The sequence below is a fragment of the Protopterus annectens genome, chromosome 2.part0, assembly GCF_019279795.1.
Source record: "Protopterus annectens isolate FY-2018-M chromosome 2.part0, PAN1.0, whole genome shotgun sequence".
Classification (NCBI taxonomy): domain Eukaryota; kingdom Metazoa; phylum Chordata; order Ceratodontiformes; family Protopteridae; genus Protopterus; species Protopterus annectens.
The window spans coordinates 398,714,354-398,736,344 of NC_056728.1; the positions used below are offsets into that span (position 1 = coordinate 398,714,354).

At 44.2% G+C, this 21,991-nt stretch overlaps 1 protein-coding gene across 1 annotated transcript in view; it reads left to right on the forward strand.

Moving 5' to 3' along the window:
• Positions 1–21,991, forward strand: part of LOC122793104 (annexin A1-like) — a 301,760-nt gene that overhangs the window by 262,909 nt on the left and 16,860 nt on the right. Inside the window, exon 12 of the mRNA XM_044060836.1 lies at positions 8,313–8,435. Within this exon, the coding sequence (XP_043916771.1) occupies positions 8,313–8,435 (123 nt within the window). The remainder of the gene's footprint in view (positions 1–8,312; positions 8,436–21,991) is intronic.

The window sequence follows — 21,991 nt, forward strand, 5'->3', positions numbered from 1 at the left end:
GTATCAGACTCCCATGTAGAGGCACCTAGGCCTCTGGAAATCAAGGTAATTGAGTCTGCGGAAACTATTCCCTCAGATGGGTCCAGAGCCACTGAGCAGGCATCTGCTTCTTAGGGTGTTTTCAGACCTTCACAGCTTACTATTAAGTCCACTATAGCAGCCAAGGCAAAGTCAAAAACACCATTAAAGACAAGGAAACAAGTACAGCATTCTCCAGAACAGTCATCCATGCCAAAGAAACAGATGCTTAAAATGGCCGAAGACCTAATTACTTTAATCAGGGGTTACCATCCCCCTCCTGATAAAAGGCCTAGGCAAGACGCTGACTCCTCTGACCAGGTTTCTATTTCCTCCGATTCCTCCTCAGATCAGGGATGTTCTCTCCCTCCGTATGAGGACTCTGATGCAGAAGAATCTGTACCTTCAGCCTCTCTGCCTGAGGATTATTCTTTTGGGGAAACCTTGCACACCATGAGGGAGTATTTCCATTGGGAGAGCCAGGATTATTCAGAATCCAAGAAAAGGCTCAGACTTTCTCTTATTGCTTCAACACAGGCCCCTGCTGCTGATCCAGAAACAATGTCTCAGGGTCCCAAAGGGGTTAAGGCTTCCACTGCAAAAAACCCTGTCCCCTCTGATGGGGATTCTAGAGCTTTGGATACGTGGGGGGGGGGAGTTTACACTTCTGCTACTTTAGCTGTAAGGGCTTTAAACTGTCAGTTTCACATGCTTAAATATCAACAGTACCTCATGTCCTTGTTGAAACAGAAAATGCTTACAAACTCAGAATGTCCTGACAATAAGGAAATGCAGGATTTATTGCATGCAGCTGAACAAGTGGGAAAGCATACTCTTGCAATGTGGTTTTGATTCATTAGAGGCTTCCACAGTTACAGGCTCCATCATTCGAAGGCATGCTTGGTTGAAAGAACAAAGTTTACCTGAACATGTTAAAGTAAAATTATTGGATGCTCTACTACAGCATGATACTTTGATGTTAAGGCAGAAGAGATGGAGGATAAAGCAAAATCAATGCAGACAGTAACAGGTTTAACTACCTAGGCTTAGCAGAAACTGGCCTTCCTTTCCAGTGTCAGACAGGCCACAAAGAGGCAGATACAGATGCCAAAGAGGCAGATCTCAGCCCCAAGGCTCATACAGACCTAGACAATGGGGTGCTTCCACCCCCAAAGGAGGAGTAGACAAATCACAACCTTATAGGAAACTGTCCCAATGACTTCCCTCTACAAATGCCAAGCACTAGCTCCCTTAGGGGGAAAGCTAGCACTTTTCTCAAAATTGGCACATGATCACCTAGGACAAATGGGTACTGAATGTTGTCTCCCAGGGTTACAGGTTCCACTTTCACACCCTTCCAAAATCAAAAGGTATGCCGGACCTGACACAACCAATGGGCAGAAGCACAAAAACAAATTTCTGCTCTCATGGACATGAGAGCTATTCAAAGAGTACCACAGCAAGAACAGGGACAAGGATTTTACTCAAGACTTTTCCTGGTACCCAGAAAGGACAAAGCATGGAGACCAATACTGGACCTGTCAATCCTAAATACTTTCCTGGATGTTCCAAAATTCAAAATGTTAACACTGCAGCAACTTCTACCCATGCTGGGCAAGAAGGCTTGGCTAGTTACTTTGGACCTCCAAGGAGGCATACCTGCATGTCCCAATCAGACTATCTTGCAGAAGATAGCTCAGATTCATAGCTGGCTCAAGGCATTGCCAATTCTCTGCACTGCCCTTTGGCTTATCTACTGCGCCCAGGGTCTTCACAAAATGCCTGGCACGAGTAATTGCATTTTGCAGACAAAAGAATTCAAATATATGCCTACTTGGACGACTGCCTTATTCAAGCGGAGAGCAAGGACATTCTACTAAAGCATCTGGCGTTAGTAAAAAGATTACTAATTTGCCTAGGGTACACAGTAAACGAAAAGAAATCAAAACTAGTGCCCTCTTGAGATAATATTCCTGGGTGCAAGCTTAAATACAACTGCCCAGACGGCTTATCTCATGCCAGACTAGCAAAGGCAACTGACTCATTACTTTTAAATGATGGCAACAAAGACCCAGCTCCCTGCAAGAAAAATTCTGCAGACCCTGGGCTTCATGACATCCTGCATTCTACTAATTCCATATGCAAGACTGCATATGAGGAAACTACAATAGTATCTAAAAAGTTTGGACTCAACATTGCCACAACTCCAATTCGCTGCCTGCAACAGGAGTTTCGATGGTGGGCACTGGCCCGTCACCACAAGGGGACAGCCTTTCACCTTGCCTACAGCCAGGCAGACAGTAACGACAGATGCATCAGTTTATGCCTGGGGTGCACACTTGGCAGGAAAATGTATTCAGGACACGTGGCCCAAGGAACAAATGCATCTTTGCATCAATCAAAAAGAGATGCTAGCAGTACAGAATGCCCTGACGGCCTTCAAGGATCTACTACATCCAGGGCATCTATTACTAAAGACGTGACAATACCACAGTTGTGGTACATAAACAAGCAAGGGAGCACGCATTCCTACTTCTGCAGGCAAGCCATGACTTTGTGGAACACAGCACTGACCTATCGAGTACATCTGCGGGCACAATTCCTGCCAGGAATGAAAAGCACACTGGCAGACTAAGCAGAAATCTCATGGATCCTCACGAGTGGAAACTAAATCCACAGGTCTTCAGCATAACAAGGAAATGGGGATGCCCAGACATAGATCTTTATGCCTCCCCTCAACTGCCAACTACAGAGATTCTGCACAAGAATCGCTCACAAGCATGGAAAGTGTATGCTCTATCATTCAGCTAGAAAACCCTGACAGTTTATGCCTTTCCTCCACTGCCTCTTCTTCCAGGGTGCTCCTGATTTCCCTGGACTGGCCACGCCAGCACTGGTACCCAATCCTAAAGAGCTTGTCTCAAGGCCCAGCCTGGCCTTTACCTCAAATTCCTCATCTGACTCAACAAAACAAGAGTTTCTGCACAGTCAACTCAGAACCTTTAATCTGGCTGGATGGCAGATAATAGCCACTCAGACCACACCTCTCTCTAAAGCTGTTATGGATGTCATTTTAGAAGCCAGGAGGCCCAGCACTAGGAAATCTTGTGCAGAAAAATGGAAGAGATTCTGTGCTTGGAACCAGGCACAAGGACTCTAACCACTTGTTCCAAATATACCTCAGATTTTACAATACCCAACTGATGCTGGACAAAGGCCTATCCTCATCGATTTAAGATCCATGCCTCTGCCATTTCAGCTCATTACAATACGGAGCCTCCTATTTTCTCCTCCACTATTAAGACAGTACCTCAGAGGGGCAAAAAACATAAGACCCCCAAGGAGAGCACAAATACCTACTTGGGACCTCAATTTTGTTTTAGAAAAGCTCACACTACCTCCTTTTGAGCCAGCTAATACAGCTGATATAAAATTCTTATGGAAAACTGCTCTGCTCCTAGCAATAACGTCAACAAGAAGAGTCTCTGAGTTACAGGCATTAATGGCAGTGGAACCTTTCATCATTTTTCATCTGGACAGGGTCTCTCTAAGGACACACCCAACATTTATGCCAAAGGTAGTATCCACTGTGGCTCTTAACCAAACCATTCATTTGCCAACATTCTATCCAAATCCCCAGAATAAAGGGGAGAGACTTCTGCACACTTTGGACATACACAGATTGCTACGATTATACTTGGACAAAACAACAAAAGCTTTCAGAAAAACTGAGCAACTGTTTGTAGCTTATGCTGCAGGATCACAAGGAATGCCCATCTCAAAGCAGGCTACTTAAAATGGATAGGACACTGCATCCGCTTCTACTATTCCCAACATGGCAAATCAGTGCCTAAGGGCATTAGGCCACAGCAGCAGCCTTCCTCAGAGGAGTACCAACCAAAGATATTTTGGAGGCTGCAACCTGGAGTTCAGTGCACACTTTCACCAAGCACTACCACTTACCTCTCTACTCTAAATCCAGAGCAGGCTTTGCCACTGCAGTCCTGCAGGGCCTGGTAGCCTCTCCTAATCCTATTTAGGCCTAGCCACCCAACCTCAGCTTTGAGATTCAACCCAAGTGTAATCAGTGAAACACTATTAACATAGTACAGTTGTGTACCTACCATAAATGTAGATGTTAGAGTATATTCACTGTTGCAGTCCAGGTTACCCACCCACCATCCCCCTTTTCTTTGCTGGGACTTTTCTGTACTTCTCAATTTTATACAACCTATGTGGTACATTTGCTTGTAGATGAAATTTATTTTAGTACATGCATGCTTTTTGGCATAATTTTTTCAGCCTACCTATTTGGGGGCACCTGACATCTGGGACAAGAAAAACTGAAGAAAATGGCGTTGGCTGCATCTTTTATACCCCTGGCACACTGTCAGGGAAGAGGCGACAGCAACCGACGCTGGACCTAGACTTTGGAATCTGTCCGACTGCGGGTAGCCTGCCAGCAGGATAACCCAAAGTGTAATGACTGCAACAGTGAATACACTCTTTAACATCTACATTTATGGTAGGTACACAACTGTACTTTTCTTGTGTTTACACAAACCCCAGAATTGCCAGCTGTAGATGGATTTTTTTAATCTCTCTCATGACTTAATTTGCCCTCTAGATTTTTTCACTGGGTAGATGCATCAGTGGTAATTTTAAAATCCCCTAATCATACAAGATATTTTGTAGAACAAGTGGACCAATATGTCCAGTGAAGCAAAGGCAAACCATAAAATGATACTGCTGTCCAGTTTTTATACGTGGTACAACAGAGCAACACTTGTCAATTTGGCACACGCTCCTAAATGGTATCCCTTTTAACTTTTTAGGTTGTAATTAAATGAAATCTCATATTAACAGTGCAAAGGAATGACTTGGTTTCTGTCTGTCCAGTTTTGATGTATTTACTGGGTGAGCTTTACATAACCTATTGAAGACTTTAAATGTCTCTGCAACCTTTATTCACTTCAGGATGTGTTGGCACATTTAAAATTTGTGTACTGTTGGTATGGTCAAGTAAACTTCATCCCTTACTGGGAACTAGTGGATGTTCCATAGGTACTTGGCCAGTAAGTATTGGTCTCCAGTTTTGGGCATAACTGTGGGTATATTTTTGTAAATAGCCTTTAAAATATATTGTTTTATGGTAATCTGCTTTGACATTTTGGGCTTTAAGCTATTTTCCATATCCAAATAAAATAATTTCACTCTAGGCAAAATGTCATTTTTAGTTTTCCGGAAGTCATAGGAATACCGAAAAGTGACACTTAAGACTTGATTGTAAAAACATTTTCCAAATGGGATGAATCTTCAGCACAAATGCATAGTGCATGTCTTATGCATTTTTTGTGATAGATGTGCTGTCCAAGATGCATGCTAGGAGGGTGTGCATTGTAGGGTCTCAATCATAGTCACTCAATCAGTCACAAGGGAACATGTAACAAGATTGGAATCTGGTGTTTGCTATTATGCTATTTCTTGACAATGTTTGTAATGACCTGCATCTTTCCTGGTATTTAGTCAAAAGTAATGCTTTCTGTGAATAAAAGGGGTAAAAAATTCAATGGAAATATTTTTGCTCTCCAGAGTTTTTGGAGAGCTTGCATTTTCAGTTTTTTCCACACATTTGAGGAACAAAAGGTGCAGTGCTTGCGAGTATGTACATTTCTGTAATTCTAGCCTTTAGTAATGTGTACAGTTTAATGCAGTTCATTTCTGTATTGTAACAGTTTAGCCTGTTATCCCAAAGCCTTCGATGTCCGTCATCCTCTACTACTATCCAAACTCGCAAATCTCCACCTGTCCCCCCTCTGCACTTGCCTGGTTTAATTGTTCCCTGCTGGATGGGTAACTGTCAAATGGCTCTCATCCTCCTCACCTTTCCTTCCCATCTCCACTGGTGTTACCCAAGGCTCCATCTTGGGACCCCTTTTGTTTAACATCTTCACCAATGATCTTTACACCTCATGCAAAAAATCCTCCCTTAGTCAGTATACCGATGACTCTACATTTACATCCATCTCAAATAACATTCCTGAACTACACTCCCTGACCCAACAAGCCCTACTAGCCACTGAACAATGGCTCTTTCACAACCTACTGATCCTAAATCCCAAAAAGACCAAACTCCTACTTTTCCTTCCCCGTTCTTTCTCATCACAAAACCTCCTTTTATTACATCTAACAATACAACTATCCAACCTGATACCCACACAACAACTAGGGGTCATTATCGATGACTAAATTTCAACCTACACATACTTCTGATATAGCAGACCTAGTTTTTTAACAAACTGAACAAAAAATTCCTAACCCCTGAATCTAGACTTACCCTGTGCCAGGCACTCCTCCCCCTCTCTTATACACCACCCCAGTTCTTACCAATATCCAGGCCTCCACTCTCAAACTCCAACAGACTTACCATAAAAAAGCCAGATTCATTACTAACCCCATACAACTCACACCACTGCATTTCTTTAAACTCTCTTCAGTGGCTTGAACTTCCCAATTTCTGCTATCTTACCAATTTCATACCACCTCCTGTCCATCAGTCTTCCTTGGTCTCCATCTATATCCCATCCTGGACCCTCCGTACTTCTAACCAACAATTACTTGATGTCTACCACCCAAAAAGGTCAGTACGCAAACTACTCTACAAACACTCCCTTGCCCATGCTTGGAACAAACTTCCCCTTTACTTGCGTTCAGTCTCCCACACCTCAATTTCAGGACCTGCCCTTGCCATGACCCCACCTAGTCTTCCTTCCTTTTATGTACCCTCAAAAGGTCCATGCTTCTCTCTCTATCTCGCATGTGTCTACTATGCATTTGCATAATCTTATACAAACAAATTTTTATTGTTGACCTATGTAAAATTGTTACTAAGCTTCTTTTTAATGCAACTTATGCATGTAACCCAACATATGTGAATTTTTGCTATAACTGCTGCTATATCAATATTTAAAATTGATGTACTACTGGAGCTTTCCTCCTCTGGTCTCCACTGAAAATGGGCCACAAGCCCATTTGGACTAACCCGGTTAACAAATGTCAAATACAGTACTGTTTTCGGACAATGTGCATTAGAAAATTGCACTGCAGGATTCCTTTCTCTTCCCATAATTCTGTTTACGTTTTAAATCCTTTTAACGTATACTTGTTAAATCTTTGTTTTAAACAAATTTATTGGCAATTTAAACTTGAATTCTTGCTACATATCTGAGTAGGTTGGCAAGAATAGCCTCACTCCACAGTTGTGTCGGGAAAAAAGGAAACTCCTATATAGGAGCAGCGTCCTTACAGAACTCTGCTCTGAGTGGTGGCTATAACTCCAGGGTACAGCTTGGAAGTTTGGCTGAGTTACAGAAATCAAAATTTACTTGTAAAATGGAAAAATGAAGTCTTGTAACCATTAAGGCTAGAGTCTTCTAACCCCCCACAAAGTTTAGTTTTCTATACCTGCTTTATCCTGTTTAGTAACTTTAGGGAAGGGGGGGGGTCCTTCCTAGCAGGAAGTGGATGCAAAACCACAACTATCCCCTGTGACGCTTAGCCCTCTCACAAGGCATATGCATACTTGCTTCTAGTGCAGTGAACTTTAGGAATATGAAAGGAAGCCAGCTACCAAATGAAGGCTGTTAAGACCATGGGGAAGAAAACACCACAAAAAAAAATCGGCTGAAAATTGAACCAAGTTTTAGTTTCTTTTGGCTTTTCCCGGTTAGGGGTCGCCACAGTGGAACTCTGGTCCGCTAATGATGGGCAGTAGATTTTGACATGCTGGCTTGCCAGGCAACACAACCTTCAACGAAGGAAAGCCCCTTCACGCATGTCGCTACACAGAAGACGCTCTAACAGAATCGAACGGGCAATGTCTAACTGAGGCGACAATGCTACCGCAGCACCACCACCACTGAAAATTGAACTAAGTATTGTGTGACATTCAAATTGCCATGCCACTACCTCAAAGTTTTCATGCGGACTCCCCACCCATTGGATGTCGCTTACCAAAATCTTGACTATGACCTTTAAGATCTTTTGGTTATTGTTTTAAGCTAGCAATTTACCAAAGTACTAGTTTCAGTAACAAGGTTTGCAAAGAAAAACATCTTGTGCAAGAGTTCATAGGCTAATGAAGTTTGTTTTGCTCATTCATCAATTCAGCTGATAAAAAGCACAGCTTGAGTTTCTTAGTGTGTTAACTAGGGTAGCTTGTTCGTGTGACAGTTATGTTGTACTCTGAGAGACTCTTGGTTTTTGGCTAATACACTGTGCTGCACCTTTTACAGGGTTCTGGAACACGGGACAGGGACTTGATCAGAATCATGGTTTCGCGCAGTGAGATCGACATGAATGAAATCAAGGCGCAATACGAAAAACTTTATGGCATCAGTCTCAAACAAGCCCTCTTGGTGAGTATTGTATTCTGATTTTATCTTGATTTTTTTTTTTATTCTGCTCAATAGCATATCTAAACTACTGGCTTAAAGTAATACTTTTCACATTATTTTGAAGCGTAACACTATTCTGACAAGTATTTAATGCAGTGTTTAACTGTAAATGACACTTGGTTCATAGTGTAACCTAGTTTCCATTTGCCACGTTTTGAATGATTAAGGTAACTAAGAATCAAGAATGCTAAATGGCTTTATCTGCAAATTTTCTTTGAAATAGTGTGCTAATGCTGTAAATGTTTAAAATCTTGCCCAAAAATCCTGCATCAGCACATTCTGAAGAATGTGGGTTTGCAAGTAAAGGTAGTACTTGTTGACTGCAACAGATAACAAGCTTCTGAGCGGTGGCAGTGCCCTTCAACTTTTCCTTTTAGACCTGCTGGTGTTCTCTCCTGCACTTTTGCTAGCTTTAGTCTAGCACTTTACCAGACTTCTTGCAGCAATTATTGTAGCACACAAGTGCTACTAGCACTAAACGTCCTAAAAGGAAACCGCTCCAGTAGTTGTACCCACCCCTCCAGGTATGTCTAAAGGTCCATTCCCTGTGCTTTCTTCTATTAACCTGGTGAACTTTGGCATCCTGAGGCAATGTAGCAACTGCCTCATGTACACGGACAACCCTCTCCTCTTGCCTCCCAACACTTGGACTTGCGAGAGATGCACTTGTATATCCAAATTGGAAGCCACACTCCAGCCAGGACCAGAATAGCTGGTCAAGAGGAGGTCAACACTTGCACCACACCACATGGAACATGTGCCTTCGTGTAAAAGCACAAGCCACGCACCCACCTTTGCGGAGGCTCAAAACTGTACCAAACACCAGAAATGCACTCTTATCACCACAGCACTAGTCGCGAGACACAACTCTCCTGAACGGTGTAACACTCAAACCCCCAAGGCAAAACAGCATGCCCAACACACTGGTTATAGGTGACTCGCTAGTGAGGCACACTGATGTTCTACTCACTAGGTTGAAAAAGGAGAAAGTAAGAGTCCGCTGCCTGTCGGGATGCAGGATCCGCCACATAACTCACGCACTTGGGTCCCTCAACATGTACAATGACTCTTATTGTACATGTGGGTGTGAATGACCTGATATGTACCTCCCTGGACTACATGAAGAGACCTGGCGGAGCTGTCTGATTATGTAGCCCAAGTGGGGATGACCCTAGCCCTGAGCAGCATTCTGCAATCACCCAGAATGATACCACAATACAAGCAGAAAATGATTAAGTTCAGCAATTGGCTATGTTTCTGGTGTCATTCTAAGGGGATCCAATATCTGTCTACCTGGGATGACCTGATTGACGGACCTCAATGCTTTGCCAGAGATGGCCTGCATCTGTCACCCCTGGGCTTCCGGATACTGGCCAAGGCTCTTGCCACCCCTATAGTGCCTTTTTTAAGGAGGTGTTCCAAAGACCAAATTACCACTAACCGCTACGAACAAATGCAGTCTGAGGGTCATGTTGCTAAAGATCTAAATCTCAAAATGCAGTCACTCAAAGCACTCCTTAAAATGGAGAACATCGACATTTGTGCTGTAACAGAGACCTGGTTCAAGGCAGCAGAAAGCACCCCTGCACTGCCAGGTTAGAACTCCTTCCACACTTTTCGGCCCCAGAACTTTTACTGAAGTGCCAAAGGCGGTGAGGTTTCCATATTCATAAAGGGATGCACACACCTCCAGGCAGGTAGCCCAACAGGATGCATCTGAGATACCCAATGTTAGCTGCACCTGAAGTAAGACACAGATTCAGGTCGTAGCCTGCTGTAGGTCCCCAACCATGTCCCAAGTACCCTGGAGAATGTTAGGGTCCAACCTAACTCATACTGGACTACTTCAACTATCCCTCCATCAACTGGGAAAACTACTCGTGTACCAGTACACTTGCCCAACGATTCCTGGAATTCATTAATTCCAGTGCCCTGGACCAGCCTGTTCTCACCCCCACTAGAGGTAGCAACATCCTTGACCTGGTCATTACTAACATGGGCGACTGTTGCTCTACACCAATAGTCAACTCCTCCCTGGTTAGATCTGACCACAAAATAATCACCCCCCCCCCCCCCAACAAAGGTAACCACCATGAAAAACGTCTCCAAAAGCTAACTTTGGGCTCCTAGAAAGAGGTGACTTCATGGCACCCATGCAAATGGAGAATAGTTGCATGACAGAATCATACACCCATGCACGGTACAAACAACTGCATGGATCTTGCCATACCGAACAGAATCAAGATACTTTTTTTTTTTTTTGAGGAGAGTTGGTCCCCTGCCATAAACACTCTAAAACAGAAGGAGGAAACTGAGGTGGAATGAGGTGAAAACCGGTGGAATGAGGTGAAAACCTGAGGTGGAATAACTCTCAGCCTCAACAAAAAGTTGAAATCCCTCATCAAATCCTCTAAAGCTAGCTATGAAAACAGAATTGCAGCAGATAGTAAGGCCTTCTATAGTTGTGTAAAGAATCTCCACGGCAATACCCAGATTTGCTCTGAGCTGCTGCACAATGGTACCTCCTATACTGTGCCAGCAGATATTGCCAATAATACTGGCTGACAGATTCAGTGCCAACTTTACCCCCCTCTCCCCCAAAAGACCAGTCACAATACCAGTTAGATTGCCAGGCACCTGGTATTACTGCTGCACAGGTTAAACAGCACTGTCCAAGGCCAAGAATACAGCTTCTGTGGTACCTGACAATATCCCTGGCTGTGTTCTACATGAACTACAGAGTGAACTGACACCTCACCTGTGTGCTCTGTTCAGTCACAGCCTCACCTTGGGCTTTGTCCCTACCTAATGGTGGACTGCTACAGTCATCCCTCTCCACAAAGGAGCAATTACAGACCCTGGGAACTGCCCCCCCCCCCCCCATTAGCCTGTTAAGTCTTGTATGCAAAGCTATGGAACACATCATGGACCTAATAAACCAGGATATAGGGAATATCCAAACTCTTGGATCCCACACAGTGCCTGATCAACTTGTCAACTACTTTGAGTTGGTCACCAGAGCTGTGGATGAAGTCAAGGTGGTTCAGACAGCCTACCTTGAGCTGGCCAAGGCCCTTGATACTGTTCCCCACTTAGGAATCGTAGAAAACTTGCTAAGCTATGCATCAACATCTATATCACTAGGTGGGTTGCAAACTGGCTCACAGGTAGAACCCACAGTGGAGAAGTAGCTGACTCAAGTCAGACTGCCAACCAGTCACGAGTGGATTCCCACAGGGTTCGTTCCTTGGTCCTCTCCTGTTTGGTATCTACTTTGAAGTCCAGGCCAACATGAAGGGACTCTGGCTGATGCAACAATTTGTAGACAATCACAAGTTGGGAGCTGTCAATTCCCCATGTGATGACATCCTACAGAAAGGCCTCCCTGAGACAAACGACTGGTGTCAGAACTACGGCCTTAAGCTCCATGCCAAAAAATGTAGTCTTCCCCTTTGGGGAAAAACCCGGTTCCCATGAATTACCACATCGATGGTAGTCCACTGAACACAGAAGGTACAAGATATCTGGGAACACAGGTTGACAGCAACCTCTTGACCACCACATTGCCACTGTGGTCAAACTCCTATGTGGCACATCTCATTACTAAGGGTTTTGCATCCAGGAAGAAAGAGGTCATTGTCTCAGTCTACTCTTCCCTTGTTAGGCCAGTCAGAGTACATTGCTCCATTTGAAATGTACATCACTACCTGCAACAACTGGAGAGGCCCTCACTACCTGCAGAAGTACCTCGGAGGATCCTAGGCCTTTGTTTTGTATGGACAGACTTAGTTCAACTATTCTGTCTCATCGCCTACTTGGAGGTGATCTCTGCTCGAATTACAAAGCCATGTCTGACCCAGATTTGTTAGAAATGCTACATCTAAAGAACTCCCAATCCCGCCCCACACATTCCAGAGACCTCAACCTCATTACCACAATCAACAAAACTTGCTGGAGGAACAGGTTCATAACCCAGGGACTGCCCATGCTATGGAATGGACTTCCCATTTATGTCGAGCAGAGCAGCTCATTGGCACTTTAGAGAAATCTTGGGTGGATGGGAAATAGAAAATTCACTCCAGGGATCACTCCAGTGGCTTGCCTCTACAGAGGCACTGGGAACTTAAGGTCAGTTGGCACGATGCCAGGGTAATCCTATGGCTAGGCTTGTAAAGGCTCCAGGGCCATTAGCCTAATACACACCTATGAACAATGTTTAAGGTCTGGAAGAGGATAAGTGTAATATGCTTGCATAGCCTGCTGCCTGCAATGCACAAGATGCTAACCACACTGCTGCTGCACTACCACCCATTCATGGTGAATGGGGAATTTATTGTAAGCAGTTGTCTGCTGACAGCTCAGGAAGTGTGAGCTGGTCTTGTTCCTATGCTAGATTTCAGACTAATGGAGTAGAAAGGGGAGAGCAATCCACACACCTTCACTTTATGCTGCAGTATGGCATGCCATTTTTCAGTAGAGTGGTACCCTTTCTGTTGATGTCTATTAATTTCTTTATGAAGTCTTATTTGATAACTTTTGGTGAATTGCTGGTAACAAGTTGCTTTTGCTGTGAGTCTGACATCCATAGAAAGTTCAGTGGTCTTGCAATAGACAGAGCCTACTGAAGGACTTGGCATTCAGTGTTTTTTTGAATGGATCAGCTGGTGGACAAGTTTAACTGTTTTTTAGACCTTGGAGTACCAAATGTTAGTGTACTTAGACCTGGGGCACCCACTTCAGCATTAGTGCATACAGAGTAGTTAGGCAGATAAGTAGAAAAGCCCAGAAATGTGTTAACTAGGGAAGTGGGCAGATGTAGAGGCCTGAGGATGGTGTTTCTACAGGAACAGTTCTGTGTAAACATGTCAAAATCCTTTCTGGAGGATGAAGCAGGGTAGTGTCGTTTTTTGAAGACCCCCCCCCCCCCCAAGTCTTAGTAGTTAACTCCATTGTTATAGCTGGATGATGGTTCCCAGAAGTCTGATCTCATCGAGCAACAGACGGATGTTCGTGTTACACTGTTGCAGTCATTACAACTGGGTTATCCTGCTGGCAGGCTACCTGCAGTCAGCCTGAATTCCAAAGTCCTGGTCCGGCATCGGTTGCTGTCGCCTCTTCCCTGAAGTCAGTGCGCTAGGGGTATAAAAGATGCAGCAGACGCCATTTTCTTAGTCTTTCTTGCCGTGCGGTGCCCGAAGCAAAAGTAGTTCAAAAGTGCCGGTCGGCCGACTACTGAGATTTTCAAGTTTGAATTTCAGATCCGAAGTCTTCATTAAAGCCAAGTACCCCGTTGGGGAAACTTTTTCTTGCTCCAGACCAATGTCAGAAAAAGTTAATTGTATTTCTTGTGGGAAGCAAGTACCTCATAAGGATTTTCATTCTTACTGTATTCCTTGCCTAGGCCCTCACCACGACTGCTGGTTGTCTTTTGTGCTAGATTTAACCAATGCACTATTAAGCGTCTGTATGATTTTGCATTTCATTATTTTGGCAGAAGATTTAATTATATAATACCGTCAGAACAGCCGACTACCGGAATTTATAAAAAGCGCAAAGAAAAAGAAAAGGACAGGCATCCAAGGTCCAAAACAGACTAGGCTTTTGCTAGGCCAGTCGACTGTTCTCAGTGAGGTGCTTTTGCAGCCCCTCACACCCACTACCTCAGAGCCACAGGCCGCTTCCGACTCCCACATGGAGCAGACTAGGCTGCTGGAAACTCAAGGTATTGGACCATCTGAAACTATTCCCTCAGATGGGTCTGGAGCCGCTGAGCAGGCATCTGCTTCTGAGGGTGTTTTCAGGCCTACACAGTTGTATGTGAAAACGACTTCAGCTTCAAAGGCAAAGAATAAAGCACCTCTAAAGACAAAGAAACAAGTGCAACATTCCCCTGGACAGGCCTCCAGCCTAAAAAACAGATGCTTAAAATGGCCGAAGACCTAGTTACTTTGATAAGGGGTTCCCATCCCCCTCCTGATGCCTAGGCAAGAGACAGAATATGAATCTTCAGATCAGGTTTCCATTTCCTCTGATTCCTCTTCTGAACAGGAATACTCTCTTCCTCCCTATGAGGATTCTGATGCTGAAGAATCTATCCCTTCAACCTCTCCTCCTGAGGATTATTCTTTTGGGGAGACCCTGCATACTATGAGGGAGCATTTCCACTGGGAGAGCCAGCCAAGATTACTCAGAATCTAAGAAAAGGCTCGGAGGCTTCCTCTTACTACCTCAGCACAGGCCCCTTGCTATTCCTCCTGTTTTAGACATTGTAGGTATATTTTTAGAGTCCGGTCTGACTCCTGACTCTTTACCACCAGCTCCTGTTAAGCCAGGTAGATACTACAGGGTTCCTGATTCACATAGTTTCTGGGTCAGCAGCAGGGTTTTTATAAAGAAATTTCAGTCAGGGTCGAGGCTTCCACTGCAAAAAAATCCTATCCCCTCTGATGGGGATTCAAGAGACCTGGACAGATGGCAGAAAAATTTACACTTCTGCTACCATGGCTGTAAGGGCTTTAAATTGTCAGTTCATATGTTTAATATCGGCAATATCTTATGTCACTACTTAAAGTGTTGACAAATTCTGAATGTGCAGAAAACAAAGAAATGCAGGATTTATTGCATGCGGCTGAACAAATGGGAAAGCATACTTTGCAATGTGGTTTTGATTCTCTGGAGGTCTCCTGCAGGGCTGCTGTTACGGGTTCGGTCATTGGGAGGCATGCTTGGTTAAAGGAACAGAATCTGCCTGATCATGTTAAAGCAAAATTATTAGATGCTCCATTACAGCATGATACCTTGTTTGGTGTTAAAGCAGAAGAGGTGTTGAAGAAAATGGAGGACAAAGGTAAATCTATGCAAAGAGTCAAGGATTTCTTACAGGTACAGCCTCCCAGATTTAGCAGGAACTGGCCTACAAAGAATTGGTCCTTTCCAATGTCAGGCCACAAAGGCAGATACAGATGCCCCAGAGGCAGATCCCAGCCCCAAGGCTCATACAGGTCTAAACAATGGGGTGCTTCTTCCTCCAAAAGCGGAGAAGATGAATCACAGCCATACAGGAAGCAGTATCAATGACTTCCCCTGCCAGCACCAAGCACTTGACTTCCACCAAGCACTTAACTTCTGGCAGCTCCTTTAGGGAGAAATTGGCACGTGATCACCCAGGACAAATGGGTCTGAATATAGTGTCACAAGGCTACAGGTTCCATTTTCACATCCTGCCAAGGGCAAACTGTATGCCAGACCTGCCACGCAATCAATGGGTAGAGGCACAAAAACAAGTTTCATCCCTCATGGACATGAGGGCCATTCAGCGAGTACCACAACAAGAGCAGGGACTAGGATTATACTCAAGAATGTTCTTGGTGCCCAGATGGGACAAAGCCTGGAGACCAATAATGGGCCTTTCTAGAACACATTTCTGGATATTCCAAAATTCAGAATGTTGACTCTGCAGCAGCTTCTACCCATGCTGGGCAAGAAGGCTTGGCTTGTGACTTTAGACCTAAGAGGCATACCTGCATGTCCCAGTCAGACAATCATGCAGAAGATACCCCAGATTTATAGCTGGCTCAATGCACTACCAATTCTCTGCACTGCCCTTGGGCTTATCTACTGCGCCCAGGGTCTTCACAAAATGCCTGGCACCAGTAATTGCATTTTGCAGACAAGAGGAATACAAATATATCCTTACTTGGACATTCAAGCAGAGAACAAGTACATTCTACTACAGCATCTGGCATTTGTAAAAAGATTACTAACATGCCTAGGGTACACAGTAAACGAAAAGAAATCAAAACTAGTACCCTCTCAAGAGATAATATTCCTGGGTGCAAGCTTAAATACAACTGCCCAGATGGCTTCTCACACCAGACAGACAACTGACTACTTTATTTCAAAATGTTGGCAACAAAGACCCAGTTATCTAAGAAAAAATCTGCAGGCATTGGGCTTGATGGCATCCTGCATTCTGCTAATTCCATATGCAAAACTGCATATGAGGAAACCACAATGGTATCTAAATGTTTGGACTCAACATTGCCACAGCCTGGAAACAGTAATTACCCTCATTCCCTGCCTGCAACAGGAGTTTCGATGGTGGGCAAAGGCCTGTCACCACAACAAGGGACAGCCTTTCAATTTACCCACAGCCAGGCAGGCATTAACAACAAATGCATCAGATTATGCCTGGGGGCCCATGTGGCAGGAAGATGCATTCAGGGCACATGGTCCACAAGCCAAATGCATCTACATATCGATCAAAGAGATGCTAGCTGTTGGCCTTCAAGGATCTGCTTCATCCAGGACAACTGCTGATGAAGACTGACAATACTACAGTCATGTGGTACATAAAACAAGCAGGCACACATTCCTACCCCCTCTGCAGACTAGCCATGACTTTGTGGGACACAGCATTGACTTACCAAGTACATCTGCAGGCATAATTCCTGCCAGGAAAGATAAATACTCTGGCAGATGAACTAAGCAGAAACCTAATGGATCCCCACGAGTGGAAATTGGATCCACAAATCTTCAGCATAAGGAACTGGGGATGCCCGGACATGCCTCCCCTCACAACTGCCAACTACAGAGATTCTGCACAAGGATTTACACAAGCAAGCATGGAAAGTGGATGCTCCATCTTTCAGCTGGAAAAACTTAACAGTATATGCCTTTCCTCCCCAAAAGTACTCTTAAAGGTCAGACAAGAGAAGCCAAAAATGATACTGATTGCCCCAGACTGGACCCCCACCATCACTGGTACCCAATCCTAAATAACTTGTCTCATTGCCCAGCCTGGACATTACCTCAAATTCCTCACTTATTGACCCAACAAAACAGATCCTGCACAGCCAACTCAGGACCTTAAATCTGGCAGCATGGTGGATAATGTAACCATTCAAAATGCACCTCTCTCTAAAGCGGTGATGGATGTCATTTTGGAGGCCAGGAGGCCTAGCACCAGAAAATCTTATGCAGTAAAATGGAAAAGATTCTCTGCTTGGAACCAGGCACAAGGAATTGACACGATTGTACCAAATATTCCTCAGATTTTGCAATACTTAACTGAGATGCTGGACAAAGGCCTATCCTTTTCATCAATTAAGATTCATGCCTCTGCCATTTCAGCTCATTACAATACAGAACCACCTATTTTCTCATCCATTACTAAGGCAGTACCTCAGAGGGGCCAAAAACATAAGACCTCCAAGGAGAGCACCAATACCTGCATGGGACCTCAATTATGTCTTGGAAAAACTCACACTGCCTCCTTTTAAGCCAGCCTCTACAGCTGATATAAAATTCTTATCCTGGAAAACAGCTCTTCTCCTAGCAATAACCTCTGCTGCAAGACTAGTCTCAAAGTTACAGGCACTCATGGTTGTGGAACCTTTAATCATTTTCCATCCTGACAGGGTTTCTCTGAGGACAAACCCGACATTTATGCCTAAGGTAGTGTCCAGTGTGGCCCTGAACCAAACAATTTGCCTAACTTTTATCCAAACCCACAGAATAAGGGTGAGAGACTTCTGCATTCTTTGGACATTCACAGGCCGCTACGCTTCTACTTGGACAGAACCAAAGCTTTCAGAAAGACTGAACAACTTCTAGTGTCATATGCTGCAAGATCACAAAAAAGATCATCTCAAAGCAGACCATTTCAAAGTGGATAGGCCACTGCATTCGTTTCTGCTGTTGACAGCATGGCAAATCAGTGCCTAAGGGCATTAGGCCACATTCAACCAGAGCAGCAGCCACTTCAGCAGCCTTACTCAGAGGAGTTACTCAGAGGAGTACCAACCAAAGACCTGTTAGAGGCTGCAACTGGAGTTCAGTGCACACTTTTACAAAGCACCATCACTTACCTCTCTACTCTAAATCCAGGGCAGGCTTTGCCACTGCAGTTCTGCAGGGCATCGTAGCCTCTCCTAATCCTATTTAGCCCCAGCCTCCCAACCTTAGCTTTGGGATTCAACCCAATTGTAATGACTGCAACAGTGAAACACTGAACATAGTTGTGTACCTAACATAAATGTAATGTGTATTCACTGTTGCAGTCCAGGTTACCCACCCACCATCCCCCCCCCCCCTTTCCTTTGCTGGGACTTATCTGTACTTTCTATACATACAACCTATATGGTGTATTTGCTTGTAGATGAAGGAAGTTTACTTTACTGCATGCTTATTGGTATAATTTAGCTTACCCTTTTGGGGGCACCTGACATCTGGGGCAAGAAACTAAAAATGGCGTCTGCTGCATCTTTTATACCCCTGGCGCACTGCCGTCAGGGAGGAGGTGACAGCAGCCGATGCCGGACCAGGACTTTGGAATTCAGGCAGACTGCGGGTAGCCTGCCAGCAGGATAACCCAATTGTAATGACTGCAACAGTTACACTCAACCTCTACATTTATGGTAAGTACACAACTATACTTTGCTCCAATTTTCATTGAACAGACCTCTGACCTATTGGCACATCTTTGTTTTAGCTAGGCAGACCACGTAGATGTACATGGTCTGCTACCTTTAGATTGGGTGTCTGCTAATGGGATGCCTGTCGCCCAGTATCTCTTCTAGCTGTGGCCAACTATCTGACAAAACATCACTGAAGAGGAAATTGTCACATGGCAGAAGGGTTAACTTATTCCATCTTCCCTTGCAGTGGAATCAATTAACTTTGGAACTTAGAAGGCAGGAACCAGACACAAGTTTAACAGATGAACTCTTCCCTGGCATATAACCACCAGTGACAAGGAACTAAGCCAACCCCTGCCCGAATGTCACCATTGGAGTGGTACTTGGTATAAAGTGGTAGAATTTTAAGCCTGATGCTAGACTTCCCCCAGAGTTACCTAGAGCTTTTGGGCAAATCTAAAGTTGTTGCCTTTTATTCTAGTGCTCCATTCTGGATACATGTAAGAAGGCATGACTGGAGCCAGACTCGCTCCTTCCAGCTCCCAGAAAGCCTTTCCATTCTTGGGCTGTACATGTTTATAAGTATCTGATTGCTAACCCAGAATTCTAGCTTGAATTGAAAAGTGCCTTCAAGCTGGCACCTGCCAGCAAGATCCTTTACTTAAGAGTGAACCTCCCAAATCACTTTAGCAGAAAATTTTGTACCTATGCAAACTGGTGTTAAGGCTGTAAATTGCCAAACCTGTATGCTACAGTACCGGTAGGATGTTTTGAAGCAGCTGGTGGAAATGAACATTTGTAAGACTCTTGTCTTAGGTTGAGGCTTTGTAAACTTGTTCACCTCTCCTATAATGTGGACAAGTATGCCATTGATACAATACCACAAATACACCTGGCAGGATTGCACCTTGTAGGGACTGAGGTGCTTCCACATCACTAGCACTATTCTTTACAGAAGGAATCTCCTGCCAAGGCTAGCCCAATGTCCATCCAGCATACCAAATCTGAACAAAGCCAGATACAATGGGGGGGGGGGGCAAAGGCCCAAAACGGGATGGATTTTGTATTGCTCCTACAAACTTAGAAAGTTGTTAGATGCAGGTTTTGCATTATGTATTTTCTGAAGGTTATGATCTAATCTTGTATTTGGTGACCTCAATCCTCTGTCAGAAAACTACAAATTTTAAGGAACAGACCAACAAATGAGGCAAAAATCCAGACATTCTGCAAAAATCTGGACAGTTGAGAGATTATGCGACAGGTATACCACAGCCTTTAGATTTTTGTGTGTGCTGTACCAACCCATCTTCAGGTAGGTGTCCTGTTGGGGTTTCTTTACCTTTTATGTACTATTTGTTCCTGCCATCTAAGTAGGGAAAATGCCACTATGGGAGGTAGATTTCCTTATATAGGCTATCATGACCAGTGTCTTTTTGTTTTTTTTTGTGTAGTCTTATTTTCCTTATTCATATACTTTGAACCAACAATTAAACTGTTGGCTAAGATTGCTGTGGTAGAATTCTCCTGTCCAAAGGTCAGCCGTCTACCAAGAAGGCCAGAAAGATTAGGCCTGATCTGGTTGCTATCCAGCTCCCAGGATGTGTCTAAGCCAATGAAGGCCTTGCAGAATCCACTGTTTGCTTCAGATTCCTCTGCCACTACCCAATCGGAGGCTGGCATGGATTCAGTGTCTAGAATGTCCTTTTGAGGCTTTTCCAACATCTGTCCCAGATGTTGAGGGGGGAGCCCTGGCTGATTATTTTTTGAAGGGCTGAGGCGGATTTTAGTGAGAAGGGTCCTACTAAAATTATTGAATGCCACAAAGGGGCAGAACCACTGAGAATCATTGAGGTGGATGTCCTTCTCAAGTATCCCTGTTGCTAAAGATCCCCAGCATGTACTGGGGGGGGATTTGTTTATGGTCTTGCTCCTCAAGGGGTGACTGTCACTGCTGCTCCCTGGGTTTTGACCCCATTAAAAGACTTTTAGGAAGCAGGTTCCTCTGAGGACCTAGAATCTGGGGAGGAATTCTTGTATACTCTTCAAATTCCTTCCCTTCTAGCATCTGGCTCAAAGGAAGAGGATTCTTTGAGCCCAGATCACCCCCTTGGCAGAATTTATCCTTTGGGGATGCTATTGCTTGTATGATGAAGTACTTTAAATGGGAATGCTCCTAAGTTTCTGACATTCGAGATGAGCTTTTTTGAATGTAGTCTTTGCCATCTGCTGTTCCTCCTGTTTTGGCAGCTTTTCTGGATACCTTTTCTGCTGTATCTGTTGCTCATAAGTCTACAAGGTGCCTGATGCAGATTAAGTGACCTCTTATCCCTCTGGTTTCAGATTCCACAGATAAGCCTTCTAAACTTTTGCCTCTAAGCTCCTTCTGATAAGTATAGTAGAGCTATGGAAAAGTTTGGTTAAGTTTATACTGCAGCCACCTTGTCTTTTTAGGACCAACTCTCATTGCCAGGTCTGTTTTGGCTCTTTGCTAAAGTAAATGGTGGTAGCTCACCTTCCTGATTCTAATGGGAAGGCTTCAGCTCTTTCCCTGTTTGGGTACACTTTCCAGGTTGGTTATCACTCCGTAAAATGCAGCTGATGCCTCATCCAGGGCCGTTTCCTTTGGTTCTGTAATGAAATGAGGCATTATTCTTGGCTGTCTTCAGGCTTTACAAGATACTAAAACCAAGTTTCTGGATGTAACTCTAGGTAGCAACTCTTTTTGGAATGGCTGCTACTGACCTGTAAAGTCATTCCAGGATAATTGCAAGGCCATGCAGAACTAATACTTTTGCTATCACCAAATTCCAGAGGCTTTGCTCTTCTCAGTCTGCCTTTGTCCATTAGCAGTTTTGTTCAACTCCCAGGAGTAAAAAGGGGTCTAGGCATATTCCTCTTCCTAAAACTACTTTGACTCCTCCAGAAAGGAAGGCTTCTTTCACAATTTGAAATTTAGCCTCACCTTCTTAGCCAGAGCCCCTTGTTTCTTCACCTTTCTGCCTCTGTTTGCCAATTTGGCATCTAATCACGTCAGGCTCTTTGGCATTCCCTACCATAAAATAACCCTGATGAATAGTGAAGTCCCTTCTCCCATCTTCA